Source organism: Panthera tigris, chromosome E2 (assembly GCF_018350195.1).
Source record: "Panthera tigris isolate Pti1 chromosome E2, P.tigris_Pti1_mat1.1, whole genome shotgun sequence".
Classification (NCBI taxonomy): domain Eukaryota; kingdom Metazoa; phylum Chordata; class Mammalia; order Carnivora; family Felidae; genus Panthera; species Panthera tigris.
Window position 1 is genome coordinate 4,002,344 of NC_056674.1, and position 20,586 is coordinate 4,022,929.

General features: G+C 50.1%; 1 protein-coding gene across 1 annotated transcript; it reads right to left on the minus strand.

The window, feature by feature from the left end:
• Positions 1-892: 892 nt before the first annotated feature.
• CACNG7 (calcium voltage-gated channel auxiliary subunit gamma 7) lies at positions 893-19,307 on the minus strand. The gene is made up of 6 exons (XM_007087131.3): positions 19,266-19,307; positions 16,387-16,611; positions 15,974-16,060; positions 15,448-15,588; positions 1,555-1,700; positions 893-1,242 (listed from the first exon to the last, which is right to left on the minus strand). The coding sequence occupies exons 2-6, from the start codon at positions 16,580-16,582 to the stop codon at positions 985-987; spliced, it is 828 nt and encodes a 275-aa protein (XP_007087193.1). The 5' UTR covers positions 16,583-16,611; positions 19,266-19,307; the 3' UTR covers positions 893-984.
• Positions 19,308-20,586: the final 1,279 nt, after the last annotated feature.

Here is a 20,586-nt window from a genome sequence, read left to right on the forward strand (position 1 = left end):
TTCGACCCCCGCTACTGCCTCTCCCTCCCCCGACGGGGCCTCGAGGGGGAAGAGGCGGGCACAGGTGTGGAAGTGGCACAGAGGAATTCCCTCGAACCCTAGGGTCTCCATCCCTGTCCTGTGGTGTGCGGGGCTAGATGCACCTAGGGGCTTTGGATGCGCGGGCAGAAAGGAGGGAGACAGAGTGGAGGAAGAGGAAGAAGAGCAGGAAGAAAAAGAAGCCCAGGGCAGCTGAGAAAGCAAGGAGATCCATTAGACGGCGCCCCCTAAAAGGCAGGCGACCTTCAAGAGGTCAAGAAGAGCCCAGCCGGTGAGGAAGAACGGGGCCTCCCAGGGGAGCGGAGAACTGTGGGGGGGCGGGGTGGGAGGGAACGCCAGGTTAACCGCGCCCCGGCGTCCAGCGCCCCGCTCCACCCCGCAGCCGCGGGCACAGCAGGAAGGCCGCCCACCGCATCCAAGGACCGGGAAGGTCGGGAGATGAGAGTGGGCGGGCGAAGAGAGAAGTCGGGGGCCCAGGGGAGAAGAGAATGGTTGGCATTCCAGGCGGCTGCCGAACCTACTCTCCAGCCCAGCGCCCCTGCGGCGAGGCGGCGGCGGGTTGCGGGGCTCAGGGTGGGTGGGCGCTGGGCACCGCGGGCCCTGCGCTTTGAGTGCGCGCTGGGTGCGCACAGTAGGGAAAGCGGTGGGGAGGAGACTGGAGGGCGGGGCGGGGCCCGAGGAAAGGGGCGGGCCCCAGGGAGAGGAGGCGGGGCCGTCTGCAAGTGGACGGGACCGATAGGGGGAGGAGCCCTTGGCGAGTGGGAGGGGCTAGGGCGGCGGGGCGGGGCCACCGGGAAGCGGACGCGGCTGTAGCGTGCACGCAGTCCTCCGGGACGCATCCCGAAGCCCGGAGGGAGGGTGCGGAGCTGTGGGGCTGGAGACCCCTGAGAAGGAGGAAGAGGAGGAGGAGGGAGAGGAGGAGAGGGGGACTCCGAGGGGCAGGCCTCAGCACGGCGAGGTGGAGATGTGCAGGTGGTCCGGGTACTTGATGGCTGGAGGGTAGTTCTGAGTCATCTGGATGGAGACGTCGCTGGAGATGTCGGAGGGGCTGCGGCCGCGGCGCCACGCCTCGGGCTGCAGAAACTGGCCGGAGTAGTCCGAGCAGTCGCTGAGTCGCGGGCGGTAGAAGGCCGGGTGCGGACGGTACATCTCCTCCTCCGCGTAGCGCTTGGTGAACAAGTACACGGACATCACGCCAGCCCCCTGTGGCAACGCATGATCAGAGTCCCAGAGGCTGGCCCCCCCACCCCGAGCTCCCGATGACCCCAAGACTCCAGACCCCCCACCCCCATCTCGCTCAGACCCAGGAGTCCAGCCTCCCAGCCCCTCCTCCCCCAGGACCCCAGAAGTTGGGAGCTCCCAGACCCCTCCTCCAGGACCCAGAGGTTAGGCCCTCAGCTGCCACCTCCCTCTTAAATCCAAAGTCTACACCCCCAGCTTCCTCTTCCTCCTGGACCCAGGAATGAGGGCCCCCCAGAGCCCTCTCCATTCAAGTCTGGGGCCCGCAGACATCACCTCTTTCAGTAGGAAGGAGGAAGCGGCGAAGGCAAAAGACCACCCGTAGCGATAGTGGAAATACTGCTCAGAGCTGCTGGGCCGATTCATGACCTCGTCATTGATGCTGGAAATGTAAAGGACCAAGCCCACCACCAAGGAGAGGCCTGGGGGAGCAGAGGGGGCCCTTGGGCCGTTAGCAGTGAATCCCTTGCTCCAGCCCCAGCCCCTCCCCCATATCACTGCCGCCCCTTCCTGCCCCCTCCCCTCTCTTCCCTGCTGGGTCCTGAACTAAATTCCTTTTTTTTTTCCTGAAGCTCCTTGTGCTGGGCCTTGGCTGGGTGCAGGGATCGCAGAGATGAATGAACTTCCTCTCCTCACTCCTCCCCTAATCTGCTGTCCAGGAGCTCACAGAGCAATTGGGGAAGGGAGATGTGGGCATTGGTCAGTCGTGGCATACACGGTGATATGCACAGTAAGGGAAGTAGTAACACAGAGTTCTCTAGGTCCAGAAGAGGCACCAGCCCACATAGGTGAGGGGCAGGGACAGAGGCAGGGGCAGGGGAAGCCAAGGAAAGCTTCCTGGAAGAATGGTCTTTGTCTGAGCCTTAAGGATGAGGCCTGGGTTGAGACTGTATGAATAATAATAACAACAACAAGCAACTATGCGCCATGGGCTAAATCCCACCCACATCCTGTTTTTGTATGGCCCTTCTAGCTAAGCATGGCTTTCATAGAATTAAATTGTTGGGAAAAAAATCAAAAGAAGAATGATATTTTGTGGCATGTAAAAAGTATGCGAATTTCAGTTGGCAGTTCCTAAAAGTGTTAAAGATAGAATTACCACATGACCCAGCGATTCCTCCACTGGGGATCTCCACCCAAGAGAATAGGAAACATATGTTCACACAAAAACTTTGCATGAATGTTTGTAGCAGCATTCTTAATAGCCGAAAAGCGGAAACAACCCAAATGTCTATCAACTAAGTGGATAAACAAAATGTGGTATAGCCGTATAAAGGAATATTATTCAGCCAAAAAAAGGAACGGCATACTGATATATACGGCCACGTGGATGAACTTAGAAAATAAGCTCAAGAGAAGGAAGACAGATGCGTGCTGTAGGGTTCCATTTATATGTGATGTTGAAAATAGGCAAATCCGTAGACACAGAGAGTAGATTAGCGGCTGCCAAGGAATGGGGTGGAGGGGAGATTCCGACTGTTGTTAAAGGGTAAGAGGTTTCTTTCTGGAGTAATGAAATGTTGTGAGATCGGGTGATAGGGATAATTATACCACCTTGCAAATATACGAAAACCACTGAATCATACCAACTTTATGTTTTCTGAATTAGAATACCTCAGTTCAAAAAGTATATGCATTTCAGGGGCGGCCTGGGGGGCTCAGTCGGTTAAGCGTTGGACTCTCAGTGTCAGTTCAGGTAATGATGTCGCGGTTCTTGAGTTTAAGCCCCGCGTTGGGCTCTGTGCTGACAGCGTGGAGGCCACTTGGGATTCTCTCTCTCTCTCTCTCTCTCTCTCTCTCTGCCCCTCCCCTGCTCTCTCTCTCTGTCTCTCTCTCTCTCAAAATAAATAAACATTTTTAAAAATGCTCCTTTACTCAGAATAGAAGAAATGGGAACTGTGAAGAGATACTGTTTCTCAACCATCAGGTCACCAAAAGTTAATAACCTTCACAACATGTTCTTTTGGTGAAGCTGGGGAAACGGCAGCTCTTATGTGTTGCTAGTGGGAGTGTAAAATGGCCCAGGCCCTGTGGAGGGGAATCTGGCCAAATCTAACAAAACCACACATGTATCTGTCCTTTAACTCAGCCATCTCACGCATAAGAATTTACCCTGAAGCTATCTGTCCAACCACACGAAAGCACATATGCACATGTTAATTCACCACATTACTCATAACTGCAAAACAATGGAAATGACCTAGATGAACTTACAGAGAGGATGAGTGGGATACATTGTAACACACCCCAGAGCAGACGACTGTGCCACTGTGAAATGAGAATGAGGATGGTCTCTATGAACTGGTGTGCCATTCAGTGAGAATTCCAGACACTGTCACTCAGCTTAACAACAACAACAACAAGAAAGAGTAATGCGCAGAAGAATCTACGAGTATACAGAATGCTAGCTTTTAAGGAAAAAAAAAGTATATAAAATGCATATGTGCATCTGTTTATTTTTGCAAAAAGAGACATGGTAAGGAAAACAAAAAACGAGGCTGATCGCCTACAGGAGATAAGGGAGAAGAGGAAGGAAGGGATGAGAGAAAAGTGGCGTTGCTGATTTTTGCATGATCTGGACCCTTGGAACAATGCTAATGTTTTATATGTTCAAAAGATGAAACCAACAAGGATGGAGAAAAACCTAAAATTGAATACAAACAAAAATAAATGAAGCTAAGTTTATATCAAACGAGTAGCACAACCACAGGAAGGAGTAAAAGTATTATTCCAAGTGACTTTTGAATACGGTACTTTGATTATATATTTCACTCTAAAGACAAAAGATCTGCAGAGAAATCTTGAACCTTAGTGGGTTTGGGGGGCAGTGGTCTAGAGGTAGCAGTTCTTAAGCAGTGTAGGGTTGAGCAAATGTTCAAATATACTGATATTTAGGGAGCTGGAATTTTTCATTTGGAAGAAAGGAAGACACAGATAAGAATGGGGTGAGGTAAGGAAGAACCCTGGGGCGTCAGTATAAAACTCCTGTTTTACAAGCACATGATTCCCCACTTTGTGCCCTGAAGCATCCTAGCAGCAGTGACACCCCAGCAGCAATGAGCACAGCAAGCACCCAGAGTTTGGTCTCTAATATCATCCCTCACTAAATAATAAGCTAGGGCTTCCAGAAGAAGTAGCTAATTTGAAGCCTGGGGGAGAGGCAATAAAAGTGTAATTGTGCCATAAAGCAAAGAAATATGCAAAAAAAAAAAAAAAATGGGGACATATCAGAAAAGGATGCAGGGACTAGTCTGAAGAGAGTTCCTGGGGCACCTGGGTGGTTACATGTCTGACTTTGGCTCAGGTCATGATCTCATGCTTTGTAAGTTCGAGCCCCACATTGGGCTCTTTGCTGTCAGTGCCAAGCTCACTTTGGATCCTCTGTTCCTCCTCTCTCTGCTTCTCTCCCATTAGTGCTCTCTCTCTCTCTAGAATAAATAAATATTTTTAAAAATGAAGAGGGTTCTTGGGGCATCTGGGTGGCTCAGTCAGTTGAGCATTTGACTTCAGCTCAGGACACGATCTCACAGTTTATGGGTTTGAGCCCTGTGTCAGGCTTTGTGTTGACAGCTGCTTTGGATTCTGTGTCTCCCTCTCTCTCTGCCCCTCCCCTGCTAGCACTCTGTCTCTCTCTCAAAAATAAATTAACATTAAAAAAGTTAATGTTTATTTTTTTTGGGGGGGGAGGGGCAGAGAGAGAGGGAGACACAGAATCCAAAGCAAGCTCCAGGCTCTGAGCTGTCACCACGGAGCCCCACGCAGGGCTTGAACTCATGGACCATGATCTCATGACTGAGGGATTGTGAGATTGGCTCAGGTCATGATCTCGAGGTTCGTGGATTCGTGTTCCGCATCGGACAGCTCAGAGCCTGGAGCCTGCTTTGGATTCTGTGTCTCCTTCTCTCTCTGCCCCTCTCCCACTCATATCTCTCTCTCTCTCTCTCTCTCTCTGTCTCTCTCTCTCTCTCTCTCTCTCTCTCTCAAAAATAAATAAATAAATGAATAAAAATAAAAGCTTCCTTTATCATAAAGGAACTTAACATACCATCTCAAGCAAGTGACCAAAACGAACATCACCAATAGTGGAGTTGACTGACACCATTACCTCCTGATGTGGGCGTGCCACAACTCCATTTACGTGGCCTTCCCGCTGGAAATGTGTAACCTGAATCCACTCCTAAGGAAACTGTGGCCATTCCACTAGACAACTGGCTGAGCTCTTCAAAAAAGTCAACATGAAAGATATTTCTTCTTTAAAAAGGCACAGGAACTATATAAAAGATGAAAGGCAACGAAAGAGACAGGATGGGGATATACAACGTATGCTCCTAGATTGCAAACTGAATTGGGATGAGAGGGGGCAGAAATGACTACAAAAGACAGCATTGGGACCATTGGTGAAATTTGAATATGGATGGTGTTTTAGCTATAATATTGTATAAATGTTAAACTTCCTGAATTTGATTATTGTACTGTGGTTAGAAAAGGGAATGGAGGGGCGCCTGGGTGGCTCAGTCGGTTAAGCGTCCAATTCAGCTCAGGTCATGATCTCACGGTTTGTGGGTTCGAGCCCCGCGTCAGGGTCTGAGCTGACAGCTCAGAGCCTAGAACCTGCTTTGGATTCTGTGTCTCCCTCTCCCTCTGCCCCTCCACTGCTCATGATCTGTCTCTCTCTCTCTCTCTCTCTCTCTTTCAAAAATAAATAAAAACATTAAAAATGAAAGAAAAGGGAATGGATACACTTGTTTTTAGGAGATACTTGCTGAAGTATTTAGGGGTGAGGTGTTTGCTACTTATGTTCAAGTGTATACATATATTTAGGTTTATATATATATATATATATATATATATATATATATATCTCAGATACAATATGGATAGAAAGAGAGAGAGAACATGGCAAAACATTAAAATTTGGTCCACCGGAAGGGTATATGTGAGTTTACTGCATTATTTTTGGCTAATTTTTCCGTAGGTTGAAATTTTTTTCCAGAACAACAAAAAGAAATTCAACAAACTAGGTATTCCAAAACAGGATTTTTCCTCCCCAAGGTACCAAAGTATCACCCTGGAAATCACTTATTCATTAGAAAGAGGAAACTCCCTTTTCAATGAACAGCCCTGATGACTATTACCTTTACCAAAGTTTCAAACTTTGTTCCCGTCACGGGGAACGACCTGACATTATTCACCACCCGAAGTGATGGGACATACGAACGCAGCACTCCTCTGTATCTGCTTGCCAAACATTTTTAACCTGGATCTAATAAAGCCTCTAGTGTAGACATGACTCCCAGTTTACAGAGAAAGCAAGCAACAAGGAACAAATCAAACGACGCCATGGAAAAACAATCAAACAGATCTAAGACGGGGACCTTCTATAGTAACTGACACCTTGGTCAGCAGGCTTCCAAAGGACAGTGATATGGGTCAAGCCAGTAACACTGCATCCAGTGATCATTCTTAACACCCCCCAAAGACAGACAACCAGGCATTGTGTCTCTGGATGCAGTGCGGTAGGATATAAACAGCACCACCTATCTTTGAAGTATTTTTTTGCCAAACACACACACACACACACACACACACACACACACCAGAAACCCATAAACCTGGATTGGATCAACAGTTTTATAGGTAAACACAGGGATGAATGAGCATATTACGCAACATGAGAGGGCAACGGGAAATATCCTGGAGGTGGGAAATCTACAAGACACATGACCAGATTTCAGCAACAAATAAGTAGCAAGGAAAAAATAGGAGAGAGACTATTATAGATTAAAAGACGCTTCAGAGATCTATCAGCTAAATGCACAGGTGGAATTTGAATCCTGATTTGCGACAAACTAACTATAAAAAGGCTCTTATTTATGAGACACGTGGGGAAGGAGAACCCTGACTAGATATTAAATGATATTAAGCAGCTATTCTTAATTGTTTGGGCATGATGGCTATGTTAAATAACAAAGTACTTACTTCTCTGAGATATACTGAAATATTTGTGGGTAAAAACGATTTAATGGCAGAGGCTGGCCTTAAAATAACGTAGCGAAGTGCAGAAGGGAGATACGGCCGTGGGACTAAAAAAAGATTCGCCATATGTTGGTAACTTTTTGAAGCTGAGGGAAGGATACACGGGATTTCACTTATTTATACTATTCTTTCTGTATTTTTATAATGAAGTACATTTTAGAAGTCAGTGTTGTAAAAAAAAATAGTGAGGGAACTAGTCTAGAGTAAAAGAGATGTGAACTAAATGCTGTGTGTGAACCAAGCTTGAATCCTGGTTTGGGGAGGGGAGCTATAAAAGGCATTCTTGAAACAATGGGACAGTCTGCGAATGGAATAAATTATATTATGGCATTACTGGAAGATTTCTTGGTATGATAATGGTGGTGTAGTAGAATGCCCTTCCTCTTAAGAGATGCATCCTACAGTGTTTAGAGATGAACTATTGTGATGTCCATAACTTAATTTTAAATGGTAATGTCGGGGCGCCTGGGTGGCTCAGTCGGTTAAGCGTCCGACTTCAGCTCAGGTCACAATCTCGAGGTCCGTGAGTTCGAGCCCCGCGTCGGGCTCTGGGCTGATGGCTCGGAGACTGGAGGCTGCTTCCGATTCTGTGTCTCCCTCTCTCTCTGCCCCTCCCCCATTCATGCTCTGTCTCTTTCTGTCTCAAAAATAAATAAACGTTAAAAAAAATAAATAAATGGTAACGTCCCAGAAAAGCATGGGGAGAGGGGAGAAAAAGAGGAGGGTGGAAAAAAAGAGAAAGAATATGGCAAAACATCAGAAAAGTGCAGGATTCAGGTGGAGGAAAGTATACAATGCTCATTGCACTCTTCTATTGATTTCAAAGTTTTCATTAAAAAATTGGACGGATTGGGGCAACTGGGTGGCTCAGTAAGTTAAGCATTGGACTCTTAATTTTGGCTTAGGTCATGATCTGACGGTTGTGGGATTGAGCCCCACATCAGGCTCTGGGCTGACAGTGGGGAGCCTGCTTGGGATTCTCCCTCTCCTTCTCTCTCTGCCCCTGCCCTCTCAAAATAAATGCATAAACTAAAAAAAATTGGAGTGAGGCGCCTAGGTGGCTCAGTTGGTTAAGCGTCCAACTTCAGCTCAGGTCATGATCTCATGGCTGGTGGGTTCAAGCCCCTCATTGGGCTCCATTCTGATAACTCAGAGCCTGGAGCCTGCTTCAGATTCTATGTCTCCCTCTCTGTCTGCACCTCCCCCGCTCATGCGCGCTCTCTCTCTCTCTCTTTCTCTCAAAAAATAACATCTAAAAAAGATTGGAGTGATTGAGATAATGCCCCCCATTACTCTCCTTCCCCTGTCCTATTTTTTTGTCACTCTGATTACTACCTAACATGTAATTTGTATCTGTAATTGTTTCCACCATACATCTCCCCCACTGGGATGCTTGGAACTAGACTACCTTGTTCCTGTTTGCATCGCTATCATGTAGCACAATAATAAATACCAGTTGAATGGATGAGTATACTTGCCAAGCAACTCGAGCTTCTAGCAAAGCTCATTAGTTGCTTTCTTTTTTTGAATGCATGCTAAATCCCCCCATTTCTCCATTTCCTCTAGGAATTAACTTTTCCTTGCTCTGAACATCCATAGCACTTTCAATTTCTAGAATTCCATAATTTTGGTATTCAAGAAGAGTGGGCCCACAAAGTGTGGTGGAAAAGCATCCGAGATAGATCCAGAAAGATGACCAGGCTTAAAGAAAAGAAATAGCAAAGGAATCCTACAATCCACACTCACTCAAGTACCCATGTCCCTAGTACCCTAGTCAGGTACCAGGGGAGTCATCCTGATTTTACTCTCTCTCTCTCTCTCTCTCTCTCTCTCTCTCTCTCTCTCTCATCCACCAAAGATTCTCAGTCATCAAGTTATGTCCATTTTACTTCCTGAATCTCTCATAAATCAAAACCCCTTCTTGTGGGGTAACTGGGTGTCTCAGTTGGTTGAGCATCCAATTCTTTTTTTTTTTTTTTTACATTTATTTATTTTTAAAAGAGAGAGAGAGAGAGCAGTGGATGGGCAGAGAGAGAGGGAGACACAGAATCCAAAGCTGGCTCCAGGCTCTGAGCTGTCAGCACAGAGCCCAGTGTGGGGTCCGGACTCACAAAAGTGAGATCATGGCCTGAGCTGAAGTCGGATGCTTGACCGACTGAGCCACCCAGGTGCCCCATATTCTTTTTTTTTTTAACGTTTATTTATTTTTGAGACAGAGGGAGACAGAGCATGAATGGAGGAGGGTCAGAGAGAGGGAGACACAGAATCCAAAACAGGCTCCAGGCTCGGAGCTGTCAGCATAGAGCCCGACGCGGGGCTTGAACTCACGGACCACGAGATCATGACCTGAGTCGAAGTCAGCTGCTTAACCGACTGAACCACCCAGGGGCCCCCAGGGGCCCCATATTCTTGATTTCAGCTCAGGTCATGGCCCCGGGGTCATGGGATAGAGCCCTGTGTTGGGCTGTGTGCTTAGTGTGGAACCTGCTTGAGATTCTCTCTCTCTCCCTCTGCCCCTTTCCCCTGCTCTCTCTCTCTCTCTCTCTCTCTCTCTCTCTCTCTCTCTCAAAACAACAAACAAACAAAAAAAACCTTCTTGTAACCACAAATCCTCTGGCCCAGTTAAGGTTTATTGTCAATGCTTATACCATTGCCCTTAAATCCCTATCTCCCTGCTTTAGGTACTGGTTCTTTCTAAAACCCATACAAACTCTAGCCTTCTCTTGTCAAAATTCTTCCTTGGCTCCCTGTTGTGCACAGTTTTTCATTCCTCAGCCTGACATCCCAGATTCTGCGATCTGACTCCTGCTAACCACCTTGATTCCGTTTTAGATTACAGTTCTAAACAACAGACATTCTGCATAAGGCAAGTCAGGAACAAAGGTTGATAAGGAAACAAATAAATATTTCCAAAGAGAGAGAATTTTTTGTGGCTTTTTTTTTGCTTTTTTTTTTGTTTTTAGTAATTAAAAATCATGTAAAAACAATAGCAAAAGTTATTCTCATCATTCTTTCTACTTCCTGGATATTTTGTAGTGGCTCTGGTTCTCCAAAAATAATCTTTCCCCTTTTTTTCTCCTTTCTTCTTTCTCCCTCCTTCCCTCCCCACTTCCTTTCTCTGTGATCCAACTCCCACTACATCCCCCCCGCCCACCTCGCCCCACATCTGGTTCAGAATATCACCCTAGGCAAGAATCACCTACATTCCAAGCTGAATAGAAACAACCCGGCCTTAGAACAATACGGTTTCAGGACCATGGAGAGCTGCACATGAGTCTACCTCTGCCTTAGATGCTTTCTAGGGCATTAACACCTGCTGTGAATTCCACCACCGTACAAGGCACTATTCTTTCTTCATTTGAAAAATTCCCCCTCGCCCTTTCAGCTTCATCTACTCAGATGTCACCTCCTCTTGGAAGCCCTCCCAGGTCACTCCACCACCACCCTCCACCACCCTACTGTACCAAGTTAATACATCTTCCCCTTTCCCAGAATGCCTTAAGCTGTCCTTATCATTCATCCTTCATACAAATATTTCAATGTGTAGTTTGTACCAGAAACTCATCTAGGCTTTGCAGACACAAATGAGAGAATGTTTGTAAGTGTCCATGTATTTTGGAGGGTACATTCTGGTAGGAGGCAGGAAGCAAATAAGATGACAATAGCAATAAGTGTGATGAAACAAATATAAAGTTTGCAATGTGGTACATAGTATAGTGGGGGTGAGGCAATATTACATACTGTTGTCAGGGAGACAAACTCTGAAGGGAGAAAGTTCAAGCCCTTTGAGTACCAGGAGGAAGAGACTTCCAAGCATGAAGGGATAATGAGTGCAAAGTCCTCATATGGGACTGAGATGAGCATTTTCAAGGAATAGAAGGAGGCCAGTGTGGCTGAGGTTGTAAGCAATGAAGAGAGTGTTAGTGGGTTAGGAAAGGAGGTCAGAGATCTGAGCAGTAGCCAAATCATGGAAAACCTTGTAGGCTAGCATGGGGAGTTTGGATGTATTCTAAGTGCGATGGGAATCCACTGAGCATTGAAGGGATTTAAGCAAGTGTGTAGTTTTGATTTGCTGGGTAATTGGGGCTGTTTTGTAACTGACTGCATGTGAGCTCTCACTTAGGATTCAGCCACATCTTCAGTGCTCTGTTCAGGGCCTGGCATGTAGGATGTCTGGGTAAATGTTTGATGAGCAAATGAATGAGTAGATGCATGTTGCGGGTCAGGGGTTAATATGGGCTTTGCATGGGAAGCATGCTTCTTATGACCTGGAAAAAGAAAATCAATGACATTCCATCCTCCTCCCTGCTTCTCTCACCAACCATATCGAGTCAGTCATCTGGTTCCATTGATTCTTCTGTCGATCTACTTCTCTGTCAAAGTCATCCTGTTGCCTTTAGCTTTCCATCCCTAGCCCAGCTCAGGCCCCAGCTGCTCTTGCCCAAACCACTGCATAAGCTTCCTCCTTGGTTTGCCAATTTCTTTTCTTTCCCCCCTACTAGTCCATTCCCAACATGCTCCCTGAAAGATGCTTAGCACCCAGGTGTGACCCAATCCCTCCCCTGCCCCAAATCTCCCACCACTTTATCCAGAATTGAATGCCAAACCCACCATTTACCAGCCCTTGGGCAACTAACTCCTGTCTCTCTCTCCAAGTCTTGGTTTCCTCACTGGGAACATGAGGCAGATAGACTAGATTATTCTGTTCTAGGATCTAAGAAGCTGGTACTGTTTCCATCCTTTCCTCTACTTTTAAATCTCTTTAATTTTTATGATTTTTTAAAAAGCTTTTTATTTTTTATTTTCTTATTTTTTTGAGTAATCTCTACACCCAACATGGGGCTCAAACTCACCCCAAGATCAAGGGTCCCATGCTCTACTGACTGAGCCAACCAGGTGCCCCATTTTTTGTGTGTGATTTTTCATTTTGGTGGGGCAATACAGTGCCATAGTGAAAGCTTGGGTGGGGGATCCTGCTTCCACTATGGAGCAAGGTCATGGGTGAGTGCTTCTGTTTCCTCACTTGGAGAATGAGAATCACAGTGGCATCTGCCTTACGAGGTAAAGAAAACGAAATAACCTGCATAAAGCACTTAAGACTTCCCCAAACCATGGCACTCCATGAAGTGCTTATTATTTTGGCTGTTGCTGTGATTAGTACCATGTATGTATATATGTATGGTTGCCCTTCACATCTATGATCTGGACCAGGGGTCAGCAAACTACCGTTTGCTCCAACACTTGTTTTTGTATGGTTTGTGAGCTAAGCATGGTTTCTCCATTGTTAAATGGTGAGAAAAACAAAACAAAACAAGAATAATATTTCATGGCTCGTGAAAATTACATGGAACTCAAATGTCAAGATCTATAAATAGTATCGCTGGGACACAGCCATGCCCACCGCTACACCTCTGGTTGTTTTGACACCACAACCCTATGGCTCACAAAGCCTGAAATAGGTACCATTTGGCCCTACATGGGTTTGGTATTCCCTAAGATTTGTCTTCTCCAGACACCTGGGTGGCTCAGTCGGTTAAGCGTCTGACTCTTGGTTTTAGCTCAGGTCATGATCTCATGGTTTCATGAGTTCGAGCCCCATGGGCTGACAGTGTGGAGCCTGCTTGGGATTCTTTCTCTCTGCCCTTCCCCCACTTGCGTTCTCTCTCTCTCTCTCTCTCTGTCTCTCTCTCTCTCTCTCTCAAAATAAATCAACTTAAAACATTTTTTTAGGGGCGCCTGGGTGGCTCAGTCGGTTAAGCGTCCAACTTCAGCTCAGGTCACGATCTCGCGGTCCGTGAGTTCGAGCCCTGCGGCGGGCTCTGGGCTGATGGCCCAGAGCCTGGAGCCTGCTTCCGATTCTGTGTCTCCCTCTCTCTCTGCCCCTCCCCCGTTCATGCTCTGTCTCTCTCTGTCTCAAAAATAAATAAACGTTAAAAAAAATTAAAAAAAAAAAACCACATTTTTTTAAAGGGGTGCCTGGGTGGCTCAGTCAGTTAAGTGTCTGACTTCAGCTCAGGTCATGATCTCACAGCTTGTGGGTTCCAGCCCATGTCAGGCTCTGTGCTGACAGCTCAGAACCTGGAGCCTGCTTTGGATTCTTTGTCTCCCACTCTCTCTGCCTCTCCCCTGCTCACACTCTGTCTCTTTCTCCTTCAAAAATAAAAATAAAAACATTAAAAAAAAAGATATTTCCTCTCAGCAATTCCATACTGTAGCCCATGAAGTTAAGGGGAAGAATTTGAATGCAGGGTTTTCTAGGTTCACAGCAGTATGAACTGTCAGTCACTACACCCCAAAACCTTGAAAGCACATGACCATAGGCCGTATTTTGTGAAATGAACTCAAGAAAGGGCTTTAGGAAGCAGGCTTCAATCTCCCCAAATTGCTCTGTTGGTACATCAGAGGCCTGACCTCCAGCCATGACAGCACCATCGATCCTCAGCCTGATCTTGGGAAGTCAGGTCCTGGGGCACCACAGGAGCATGAGCCTGGGTTTTGGGAGGAGAACACCCTCTATGCTAACCGACTACTCTGTCACTGGGCTACACTACCCCTTCTGTGAACAGCAAACAATGGGATTTTCCTTCTAGTGTTTTGGGTAGATTGAATAAAAGCGACTACCCTCGCCCCACTTCCTCTCTCTCTCTAGGACACTATTTTTCCATACAAAAAACGATGAGCCCTTTCAGCTCTGACGCTCTGGGATGGTGATATTCTATGTGCCTTATTTTAGCTCAGTGTCTGGCTCCACATGCTGCGATTCAAGTTTACAGGCAGGTTGCACCCTGGTTTCTTTGGAAAACGTCTCTTCAGGTTAGGTTGGAGGCAGGGGGGAGGTTTGGCCTGGAGAAAGCTGGCTGAGGAGCAGGGAGGAGATTGGGGGTACCCAAACATCCATCTTCAACTATCTGTGGAGCCAACACTACAGAGGGATCCAAGTGCAGGACCCAGGGGACAGAATGGAAATGAGACGTATGCAGGCTTTGTTCATAAAATATCAACTGAATTAGAAGGACCCGAATGGAGTGTAACTAAATTATGTTGAATGAATCTGAGCCAAGTTGAAGAACTGAGTCAAAATACACTGGGGTTAGTTGGACCAGATTGATGAGTTAAATGTGTTAGGGCTGAGTTGACCTGGGCTGAACTGAGCTGAGATGGACTGAAATGGACCATGCAGTGCTGACATTGGAGGAGGGTAACACCTAAGACAGAACTCTGCAGGGGAGCTCAGGACACTCGGTCCCCCAGCACCAGTTTATGCGTCTTGGGCAACTCCCTGCACAACTGTGGGCCTCAGTGCCCCCATTTTATCAAGTGAGTGCTAATAATAACACTCCCTGGCAAAGATGTTATGGAAAAGGTGTGAGATCACTTGTGCAAAAGATCCTCATGTCTCAAAAGAAGAAACAAACAAATATTGAAATGTAGCTAATGATGTGCATGGTGAAATACTTTGGGTGAGATTTATGGACACTTTTCTTTGAACTGCATAAAGAAATAAAGGTAGATTCATGGATGGATAGAAATATAGATAGATGGACAGATACGGGGCAAAGCAAGTCTAGTAATAGGGTAACAGTTGACTCTGAGTGGTGGGTCCGTCCATGGGTGTTCATTCCAAAATCCTTTCCACTTTTCTATTTGAAAAATTTTCGAATACAATGTTGCACAGAAAATAAAGAGCCTTATGATATGTTAACTGCTAAAATATCAGGAGTGGTTAAAAAACACAGCCTCTGGAGGCGAAAGGTGTGAGGCTGAGTCCCAGCTCTGTGTCACTGGTTGTATGGGCCTGAGCAAATTACTTCATCTCTCTGATCATTTGTTTCTGCATCTGTAAAATGGGGCTGTTGATAGCATTTACCTCACAGGGTTGTGGAGAGCATCAGAACAGAGCCCCATACCTAATTAGCACCCCATAAACATTCGCTATGATTTGCTCCTCCCAACAAGCTGTGAAATGGGTGCTGTGATTTCCATTTCACAGAGAAGGAAAGTGGGGGCTCAGAGAGGTTCTGCAACCCCTCCAGATCACACAGCAAGGAAGCGGCTTTCTTAGTGGAAGAGAGACCACAGGTTCCTGGAACCAGCAACAGTCCCCCAGCCCCTAAGTCCTTTCCTTGGGCTCACCCGAGAGGATGAAGAAGATACCAGAAACGAAGGCCAGAATGGTCCTCTGTGGGCGGATGTGGCCGATGTTACTGATGACGAAGGCCGTGAACACTAGGAAGAGACTGACCATGGGGAAGGGGGTGGCTGTGCGCACCGTCTCTGAGAGAGGGGTAAAGGGAGAGACAGGGGGTGAGGGGAGACTCTGGGGGGGGTGACACCTTCCCATTCCCTCTAACTCTCCACTCCCACCATCCCCACCCCCTTTGTGGCTCCTCCCCTTTCCCATACCTCCACTGCTGGCCCCATTCCTTAGCCCAGGCCCCACCCCTTTTGGTTTGGCCCCACCCCATTCCTGTTGACTCCACCCACTGCTCAGGCCCCGCCCCATCAACCTGGACGGTTCTCTTCATCCAGCCTCTGCCTTCTTTCAAGCTTCCACTCCTTCCCTTCCACCCCACCCCTTCCCTGGTGCTGCCCTTTCTCCCAGGACTCTCCCTGTGATCCTGCCCCCCTTTGCCTGCCCCCCGCCCCCGCTTCCCCTCACTCAGAATATTCTCCGTGTTTTCCGTCACCAAGTTGATCTCCGGTTCAAGGAAATACTCCGAGGCCACACAGCGACCCTTCTCCCGGCCTGGGGGGTGGGGGGGAAGACAAGAAGGTAAGGCTGGATGAGAGGCTCCTGAGTTCCGGAGAGGCAGGGTTTTTATTCTGCCCATTCAACACTGGAACTGTCCGGGAGACAAGGACTGATGGACTCTCCAGGGATTAGGGACCCTGGAATTGTGTGAGCATGGGGCTCTCAGATCCAGGACATAAAGGGCTAGAGGTCGGGTCTCCAGGAGAAAAACAGGACCAGTTTCTGGACTTCTGGAACCCAAGGGATAGAAGTACAGGTAAGGGCTCTTGGGTCCCAGGCAAGGCAGGGGCAGTTGAATGGACGGCAGGTGAGGTCCGTACCTGCAAAGAAGCAGACCCGCCAGAGGCCTGCGTGCAGGGCCATCTTGACCTCCGTGGTCTGGTTTTGTGGCAGCACCGTTCCCTCTTCCATGTACAGCCAGTAATCAGTGCTGACCGCGATGCCCACGAGCAGCAGGCCACACGCACCGAACACGCTGCTCAGCAGGGTCAGGGCGCGGCTGCTGCAATGACTCATCGTCAGCGGCGGGGGGCGCCCTGCGGGGCCTGAGTGAGAGACAGAAAGCTGGTGTCCTGGAGAGCCCTGGTGGGGCTGACTAGATTCCCCAACCCCAAGCAAACACCTGGACACTGGACCCAGGCTCTGACCTCTGTGCCCTAATCCATGACCCCATTTCTGGATGGGAACCAGTGACATCAACTGTTGACCTTCAACCCCAGGCCTGGCCTTCCCACACGTGACACTTGTGTTCTGGATCCTGATGAGAGGCCCCACACCAGATCGCCAGCCCCAGAATAAGATTTTCAACTGTAACCCTTCAGCCCAGATCCAGAGATTGGACCTTAGCTCCAACCATGTGTCTGGACCCGGGTCCCAAATATCATGACTCTGACTAGAAGCTCAACTCCCATATTCTCAATGCCAGAACCAGGCCCTCCAACCCTAACCTTAGGCCCTTTCCCGAGCCCCCCACCAGAATCCTTAACCTTGAGCCTGGTCCCATGACTCAAACTTACACTGACCAGGCATTCCAACATAAGAACCCGGCATATCTCCCCAATCCTGACTCGTGGTACCTTAACCCTTTTCTCTTGGAGTCTGTTTCTGAATAGTTACCAGAAACCCCCCAAGTGGGTCACTAACAAGAAGAACCCTAAGTAAGGGTCCCACTAACCAAGGACCCACCAACCAAGACCTTGAGCAGAGGCTCCTGCCCAAGTTAAAACACTTGGACTCTTCTCTTGACATTTAATACCCAATTCTGACACCAGGACCTTGACCCCATGACCTTCTGACTCTGTTCCTGTGCCTTGACCTCAATTTGATAACTCAATCTGATACCTCAATCTGAGATCGTGGCCCATGACTCAGAGGTAAGATTCCAGAACCCTAATCCCCCCCATCCCAGATCCAGGCAGGTTCACCTGGGATGCTGGGGCTCCATCTCAAGCTGCTGGATCCCAGAACACTGGGACTCAGAGACCTGGAGCCTGGATTTTGGCTAGAGATTCCAGAATGTCAAAACCATGAGCTGGGACCCGCCCACCGCCTCAATTCAGCACCCTAGCCAGAGTACCCTAGACCATCTTTCAAACTAGGGATCAGTGCTCTGAACCCTAAACCCCCAAATCAGGAAGTCCATGATTCCCCCTTCATGTGCCATCACAAGGTCCCCAAATTCCCTACCAGAGATTCCAGATTCTAACTTCCAATGTTAGGTCTTCCAATTACACATCCAACCTGAAATTCTGATCCCTCTAATGCTGGAGCCTCAAAACACGAGAGATCTCCAGTTCATAGCTGTGGCCTTCCAAATTCCAGTCGGGGAGCTGGAGTTTCGAGCTAGGGAGCTCATAATCCCATACTTTCCACTCTTGTCCCCCCATCCCCCAGCCAAGAACTTTCCCCTGCACCACACAATCCCATGATTTGGGGGGACTCAACTTGGGATTCCCATCCTATTTCATCCAGGGATCTCTGCGTCCCTGAATACCCGGGATCCCCACCATCTTTTTAAACTAGGAAGGTGAAGGGGCGCCTGGGTGGCTCAGTCAAGCGTCCTACTTCAACTCAGGTCACGATCTCGCGGTCCATGAGTTCGAGCCCCGCGTCAGGCTCTGGGCTGAAGGCTCAGAGCCTGGAGCCTGCTTCGGATTTTGTGTCTCCCTCTCTCTCTGCCCACCCCCCCCGCCCCGTTCAATGCAGCCAAGACTTGAGACCCCGCTTTCTTTAATCAGAATTCTTGGAGCCTTGAAACTCTGCCCCATGCCAATAAGGATCTTGGAATCAGACAACTTTCATCACCGCCCACCCCCCATCTCAGCACCCAGAGCCCTCACCCACCCCCAGCCTCCTGGAGGAGTCAGGGATGCAAGTCTGGCAGAGCTCTGTCCAGCTTTTCCTCCCATCCCCCATCCCGACGCTCCGGGGCTTAACCGCCAGCTACTTGCTCCCCTTCCAGTCCACTCAGCTCAGAAACAAGCGTCAAACCCCAGTCACCCTGGCTGCCTGAGTCCCAGGTAGCTGACCTCAGCTCCCCGCACCCGCCATGACTCCTTGGACTCTCAGCTGGGACCTTGCCCACTGACACCTTTCTCACTTCGCCTCAGAAACCCCCTCCTGCTGTGCTCTGATTCCTCCGGACTCCAAGTGGCCTGCCCAGATCTCATTCTCCTCTAGCCCTTTTTCCTTTGGGACCCTCCCCCAGGCCTGGAGCCACCTTCTTATCCTTCTGTATCGCAGCCTCTTCTGGATTCAGGATTCTTCGGATCCCAGGGGTCCCATTCTCCAAGCCCCAAGTCCAAACTCCGTCTCCCTCCAATCTCTTGAGGAACGTATTCCCCGTTCCTGGGGACCCCTTCTCAGACTCACATCCTGCTCTCACCGGGCCCGGGCCCTCCCCCCTCATCCAGGACGGCCTCCCTCAAGGACCTGGCCTGCACCCTCCTCAGGGCCCACGGTCTCTAAGACTCGGACATTAAGAGTACAGTTGCCCCACTCCAGGACCCTCGGACCCTGTCCTCCCGGATTCCCTAGGCCCGATGTTCCCCCACCCCTCATTGCCTCCCGAACTCGGGCGTCCGGCCCGCCAGAATCCCACACCCCAGGTCCCTTCAGGGCCCTTTTAGCCCCAACCCCTAGCTCCCAGCCACCTCAAGGGGACCCCCCACTCCTTCCAGGACCCTCCCCTCGCGCTCACCTCGCTCAGGGCTGGGCGGACGCTCCGGGCCGCGGGCCCCGCAGCCGCATGACCGGCCCCGCGGCTTCCCCCGGCCGCCGCCGCCGCCACCGGGGTCGCCGGTGCCCGCGCCCCCCGCCCCCGCCCCGGAGCCCGGCGTCCCGGCCCCCTCCCGGCCTCCCACCCCCCACCCCCCGCGCCCGCGGCCTCACTCGGCGGACGGCGCCGGGAGCTGGGACCGGCGGCCGCTCATTGGCTACTGCGGAGGAGGGGAGGGGCGGGAAGGGAGGGGGAGGTGCAGGGAGGGAGGGAGCTGGGCCTCGAGAATGGGGGAGGCAGGGAGGGAGAGAGAATAGAAACAGAGGCAGAGAGCCCGAGAGGGGCAGGGGCGCACAGAGAGGCAGAGAGACGGGGCCGAGGGTCCGGGACACACGGAGACCTCGAGGCTGAGAGATGCTGAGACTCGCAGGTCTGGGGACCAGGGGAGACACAGAGATGGCCTAGAAGAGACAGAGAGAGAGAGAGAGGAAAGGAGAGACAGGATCAGCTCTAAGACCCCCTCTGCCCTCAGGCTCAGAGATTCCGGGGCTCTGGAAGTGGAGAGGCCAGAGAGACAGAGACAGAAAGAGACAGGAAGACGCTCAGAGGCCCTGGGCTGAGAGATGCTGAGACCCAGAGACCTTGAGCTAGGGAAAGAGGCAGAGAGAGAGAGACAGAGAGACAGGGGGGAGAGAGAGAGAGAGACCCTGAGAAGGAGAGAGCGCGGGGGCAATCCTGGGGCTCCCTGAGGAGGACTGGGGCTCTGGCCAGGCCTGGGGCGGAGCCTGGGGTCTGGGCGGCTGCAGGAGGCGGGAGGGGGCGTCCCGGGCCGGGGTCCCCAGAGCAGCAGGCGGGCGCAGAGCGGAGCCGGGTCCTGCAGCCGCCGCGGAGCCGGGAGCCGGGCCAGCCCACCCCCCCCCCCCGCCGTGATGTCAGCGGGGCCACTCTTAAAGGGGCAGGCCGCCCGCCGAGGGTCGGAGCGGGGCTGGGGGCCGCGGCAGAGCATGGGGGTACCCCCACGGTGCTGGGGGAGCCAAGGGGGTCCCCAGCATCCAACTGAACCGAGTCCCCGGAACCCAAGAGTCTGCAGAGACGAGGAGACGCCGGGGCTCCCCGAGGGAGCCTGCGAAGCTCTGGGGCTCAGTCCCCTCCAAACACACAGACACAGGCACGCCATTCAACCGGCCTGCCCCGGGTCTGGGACTACATTTTCCATCAGCCCCGGCGGAGAGGGGCCGCACTTGGGGGAAGGGGCCGCCGCGGTGTCTGCTGGGAACTGTAGTCGGCTGGGACTTCTTTCCAC